The 6,084-nt window shown below is 44.9% G+C and overlaps 1 protein-coding gene across 1 annotated transcript in view; it reads right to left on the reverse strand.

Moving 5' to 3' along the window:
- KIAA1324L (KIAA1324 like) overlaps positions 1–6,084 on the reverse strand; it is a 112,559-nt gene that overhangs the window by 49,720 nt on the left and 56,755 nt on the right. Inside the window, exon 7 of the mRNA XM_019509512.1 lies at positions 3,957–4,045. Within this exon, the coding sequence (XP_019365057.1) occupies positions 3,957–4,045 (89 nt within the window). The remainder of the gene's footprint in view (positions 1–3,956; positions 4,046–6,084) is intronic.

The raw sequence follows: 6,084 nt of genomic DNA on the forward strand, positions 1-6,084 counted from the left end.
AATCACTCAGAAAACAACCCTTTCAACTGAAGATCTTCAAAAGACGACTGTACACGCACTTTGCTGGGGTCACTTCACCCCAGCAATCTTTTCTTTCCCGCCTATGAGCAAGGGGGCTGGACCTAATGATCTTGTGAAGGTTCCTTCCAGCCCGTAACTTATAGGAATCTATGAATGAAACTTCTCAACAGCTCCTGAACTGCCACATTAAATAAGCGCTGATTTGTATGCACCAAAGTTTTAGTTCTGTATTGACACTGCAAAATAAAACTGCAACTCTGGTTCATCATGGACTGATCCTTGCAGAATCTGGGTTTCTGGATTGCACTAGGTTGTGATGGTCTATAAAGTTTTAATATTTCAAAAGAAGAAAATGAGGTAAGTTCAAAAAACTGGGAAACATTTAAATTACCCAAAATTAACTGTCTCTTTATACCTTGGGGGTGGCTCTTGAGGATGATGATACTGACAACTACCTGTCATATAACAATAGGGAATTTAAGAGAGAGTTAAACAGCCCTTTTGTTTCTTAATTGTAGTAGGGTTCAGATTTATAGATTTGCCTGATTATTATTTATTTTTCAGTAGGTGTGCAGAACATTTAAAATAACATAGATCAGTGCCTTAAAGAACCTACAGGGAAGGAAACCTTGAGTGTGAGCAAACTTTACAGGCACAAGTAATCCCACTGAACTCAGTGGAACTCATATTGTGCATACAGTCTGTGTGAGACTGGGGCTTATCCAATCAGACTTGAATTTTCCAAGAAGCAGGTCAATGAAAGGGGTATCTAACTCCCTTTGGACCTTTTGAAAATCTCAGTTTAAGTCCTGGTGATTACAAGCCTAATCTTGTACCCAGGAAAAGATATCCATTGACTTCACTGGCCTTTGGATCAGGTCCCTGATTCAAAGAGACTACACACACAAACATAAGTGGACACAGTACAACAGGTAATGGCAAGAAAAGCATGCAGGAGTGACCTATTTGTGACTTGACTTTCAGAAATGCTGAGTGCTGACAGCTGCTGCTACTCTGGGTGCACTTGTTGCACACTCCTGTGTGGGGACTTTCTACACAGAGCTGTTTTATATGTTGATGAGTTCATTTTACAATACTTTGAGAGAAAGGTCATCAGGAAGGCAGAAGGAGTGGGTCTGCACTGGGAGGCTAATCAAAGCAAGTGAGCCTTGAGGAGGGACTTGAATTTCACGGCTCAATTACAAAGTAATCTGCAGGAAACTGCATGACAGCATAGTACCTTAGGGTGCAGTGGAAAAGGCTATTAATTCACAGAGCCATTAGAGGGAGGTTTCGGAGCATAAGTACTGTGTGGTAAGTCATGGGTACAGATCTGTCTCATTCGGAAGGTCAATATTCTAAAATCGTTCTTATTAAAGCAGATTCAGACTCAAAAAGTGTGTGTAACTGGCTGAAAAACTCCATCCTGTTAGAAAGCGGTATGTTAGCTGCACCTGTGATGTCTTGCTACCCAGCGATGGCTGAAGGGAGGTGGGAGGGGGATCTAGGGTGTGGGCAATGCAACCCTAAATGAACTGTGATGTCAGCCAAGTTTCAGCAAAATGTGTGTCAGGACAGTGTCATAGTTGGCAGCTGCTTGCCCCAAAAATCCAAGCTGTGATCTCAGCACTCTCACAAAAGAGTTCCCATAGGACTGTGGGGAAAATGGGAGTAAAGTCCCCATTATAGTTCACCCTATCATAAATCCAGTCAATGAACATTCAAGATGGTCCTGGAGGCAAGGCTGTATTGTTATCAGCATCTGGGTCCAGATTTTGTCAACACCTACACGTATGAGAAAGATCAAGTCAGACAGATCACGGGCACAAGTTTGGCAAAACCAGGACCTTGCATACTATGGTGATAGTTACTGAAGGAAAATCTCAAACAGATATTTATAGTTCCTGGAGGAAGTGAGAGGGTGAGCCAAGTGACTTTCCCTAAGTCACTAAGGGGGTGCAATTCTACTTCCTTAACTGACAGTTTTCTAGCTGCATATTTTCAGTGCTCATGCATAGCTAAAAATTCAGCTTTCCCTGAAGTGTGAATAAATAAGTGTCTAAACAGCTGCCGGGATATAGGTTGTAGCCGTGTTCGTCTAAGGACATAGGCAGATGAGGTTCTTTGGGTAAATCCAACATCTTTTATTAGACCAACTTAAAAAGTTGGAAAAATTCTTCTTAGCAAGCTTTCAGGCACAAACACCCTTTGTCAGTCTGAAGAAGTGTCTGCAGATGGTTTGTGCTCTTCCTGGATGGATTGGTAAAGCAGCCAGAGGCCAATACCAATTCAAGGAAGCCAACTACTGAGCATGTGCAATAGGTTACAGGTACACAGCTATATGGAAGGCTCCTCCTTCCTTTATCCTAGAAAAAGCACAAAGGAAGGAGGAGACTTCCACATTTTAGCCCCAGTTGCAGAGTGGCTAGGACACTCCTTCAGAGAAGTGGCAGACCTGAGTTCTAAGCCCACCTCATCCTAAGGGGTTTTGAACCTGTCTCTTGCTCCAGTTTTCTAAGACCATGCTCTAACCATCCTATACAGGTTAGGCATTGTCCAGTGCTCCTTTTGAAGCTGAGCTGAGACTCCCCATGCCCAAAGAAGGGTGACTGCACCCAAAAGCTTGCCAAGAATTTTTTTTCCCCCAACTACTCAGTTGGTCTAATAAAAGATATCACATCTACTCAAAGAACCTTGCCTGCCCTTGCCTTTAATAGTCACTGGAGAAACTGAATACAGAATAGTACAGAAGTTTATGCTCCCCTGTGGGTAAGGGTCCAGGCTAACACTTAGGGCCAGCTCCTTTGCAGAACAGCAGACATCTCACAGAGCCACTTACCATCTAGCTTGTGTGCATCCTCCTGGCCCCACATATCTCCCTCTCTTGTTTTCCCAGAGTCAGCTTCAAAAGAAGTGCTGAAGAGTGACATGGATAATGCCTGACCTGCAACAAGTACTCGGTCCCCTATACTGATAAATCAAAAAGATGCAGGTTCAACCCCTCCTGGGCAAAGGAAGTCCCAGAACCCGGGGTTTTGGCTTCCTTGGGCAGTGCCCTAACCACTCAGTGATTTTAGGGCTAAAACATGGAAGGATCCTCCTTGTGAGTCTAGCAACATTAGTCATGGGTTTCTGGCCTGCTTCATTTTTGCAGTTTAGATGCGGGTATGCATCTATAATAGGCATACATGCATAGCTAGGGTGACCAAATGGGACAATGTGAAATCTGGGACACTGCCCTCCAAGTCCTGCCACAAGTCAGCAGCACTGCTGCAGGTAGAATTGGGGGTGGTGCAGCAAGGTGCAATTCTGGTACTACTATTCAGGCAGCTAAGGGGGTCAATGGCCAGTTAATGACCCATTGTTCCTTACTTCAAAGGCATTAACAATCATCTCCCTTTTCAGTGGTCTTTCCACTAATCAAGCTAACCAATTTTTAAGCAATTTTGCTGTCTGGTAGGGCTTCCTATTTCACAGCTTGTGCAAGTCCACCTCCCTGCCAGACTGCACTCCATGCTCCATGCCCGAGGATGCTCATTTTAATTTTCACCGGCTGGCTGGGCCTGGCCTCTTAAATCCAGGACTGTCCTGACCAAACAAGGGCATATGGTCACCCTTACACATAGCCATGTGCAGGCCTAGTCAGTGCACAGCTTACTGCCCATGCTTAATCTGTGTGCACATACTTAGATGCCAACAACATAGATAAAGTTGAATTACTTCCTGCATGTAAGTGCCAAAAAGACCACTTAGGTTGCTAGAAAACTGCCACTGAGATGCACAAAAGGAAGCAGGATTCTGCCCTAAAAGTAACTGCTAGAAAAAGAATAAGAATTCAGGAGTTCCTGGCTCCCTGATTGGTGTCCAAACCAATAGACTTCCACTGTGCCAATGAATTAAAGAATAAAGTCAAACTGAGTGAGCCTCGTACTTACCTTCCCTTCCTTATCACATGGCGTATGGATCTGGAAGAAGTCTTTGTTCGTACAAGGAGGACGCTCCATGCACTGACTAGATCCTTCATCTGGAAAGGAAGGTCGAGAAACAGAACATTATGCAATTAAATTATTTCTGCAAAAATGAAAAACAGGGTTCAAGAATCAATATATCCAGCTAGGCAGCAAGGTGAAACAAGGAATCACAGAATTAAGAACATACACATTCAGAACCAAAACCACATTCAGTAGGATTTTTAAATGTGCTACGAAGAAATGACCACCCTTCCACTGCTCCAAGTAATATAGTTTTTAGGCTCCTTTGAAAATCTCATTTATTATTTGTACTATACACTATGCACTTGGCTTTGCAACTCACTGAGACACCAGTATGATCATACTTCTGTAACACTGGACTTTTCATTGAACAGCAAACAACAATTCGCACAGATCAGGTTGGCACTAAAATTAAATTCCTTTTGACAATGAATAGAATTGAGAGTCTATTTCCCTTCAGATCTTTTCCACATTGGAATCAATTACAAAATTCCCATTGATTTTCATGGAAGCAGACACACATCCCTAACTGGTATCCATAACTCATGTTTGCATTTAAGTGCTAACATGCCTGCAGCAAGTAATCAGTTTTTTAACAATGTTTCTTAAAATCATTCTATGAGAAAATGAATACCAGAAGTTAACTACTCTACAATAGTCAGGAAGCAAGTGGGTAGTATTTGAGGTGCCATCACAGTATAGGGTATGTCTATGCATCATACTAGCTGAAACCCGCAAAACATTTGCAATTAAATTTCTATTGCAAAAGTATTTCTTTAAATACAAAGGCTAGCTAAAAATCTTGACTGAATACTTTAATGGAATCCAAACTTCTCACCCTCGAAAAAGCTAGATAAAGCTGTCCACGTGTAAATACAGGCATGGGAAAATAAACACATATTTTGTCAAAAGTCTGACCTTGTGACTTGTTCATAGTCATAAAATAAGAGGGCCCTCATACATGTGAGGAAATTACCTTTTAGTGGTTTAATTGCCCTGTTTAATGATTTAATTGTGTAACAGTGCACACGTTCGGCAGCATGCTATGATTAAATTTCATAACAGTATACACGTTTGGCAGCATATTTCAATTTAAATGACTTTTTTACTTAGCAAACTAAAACATATCCCAGGTACTTTAGCTTGCTACCAAACAAATTACAGCAATATTCCTCACATGTACAAGGGCCCTATCCAGAGAAGGAGGAAGGGATGGTGTACAGGGTGCTGGAAGCCCAGGCGTGCTCGGGGAAGTCCCTGCCACCTTCTCCAGCTGCCAGCACACCCAGCCACCCTCCTGCCATTTTGCCGGGGAGCCACCCCATTCCCAGGCAGTCCCAGGTAGTGGGAAGGTGGTGGGGATGGTGTACAGGGCACTGGAAGCCTGCCAAGTGTGCCCAGGCTTCCAGCGCTCCGTGCACCATTGGATCTGGTGGGTGCTGCCTGCGAGCTGGAGCTGGACCTGCACAGTTAGCACCCTGCCTGCATGGCCCCAGGGAACATCACCATCGCAGAGGAAAGCGCTGGGCCCCCACCCCCGCAGCTCAGGGGCTCCATGACCCAGCAGCAGCTCTCACAGGCAGGCTCTGCCAGGAAGGGGTGAGGGTGAGGCAGCAAGGGACCTGATCTTTTCTTTTTTTTCCTCCCAGAGCCTGCCTGCATCTCCCACGGCCGGGGAGCAAGCTACCAGTGGGTCATGCAACCCTGAGCTGCAGGGGACCCTGATGCTTCCCTCTGTGGCAGTAGCACCCCCCCTGCAGCACCCATCTGCTGGCACCCCACCTGGGGGGTCCCGGGGGGCACTGCTGCCATGAAGGGAAGCACTGAGCTGCCCTGCAGCTCAGGACCCACTGGCAGATCACCTCCTGGCTGTGGGAGAGTTGAGCAGGCTCCAGGAAAATAAAAAAGGATCGGGCCCTCACCACTTGTTGTCTGTCAGTGGAGCCTGCCCGCTCCACAGCGGGGGGGCCCAGTGCTTCATTCTAGCTCTGACTTGCCTGCACATCTGTTTGAAACTTCTCAGGATCTATAATAATAACACACTAGTTCTGTCTGTCGGGAGCACTGTGAT

This window comes from Gavialis gangeticus, unplaced genomic scaffold (assembly GCF_001723915.1).
Source record: "Gavialis gangeticus isolate Ggan-Ray unplaced genomic scaffold, GavGan_comp1, whole genome shotgun sequence".
Taxonomy (NCBI): domain Eukaryota; kingdom Metazoa; phylum Chordata; order Crocodylia; family Gavialidae; genus Gavialis; species Gavialis gangeticus.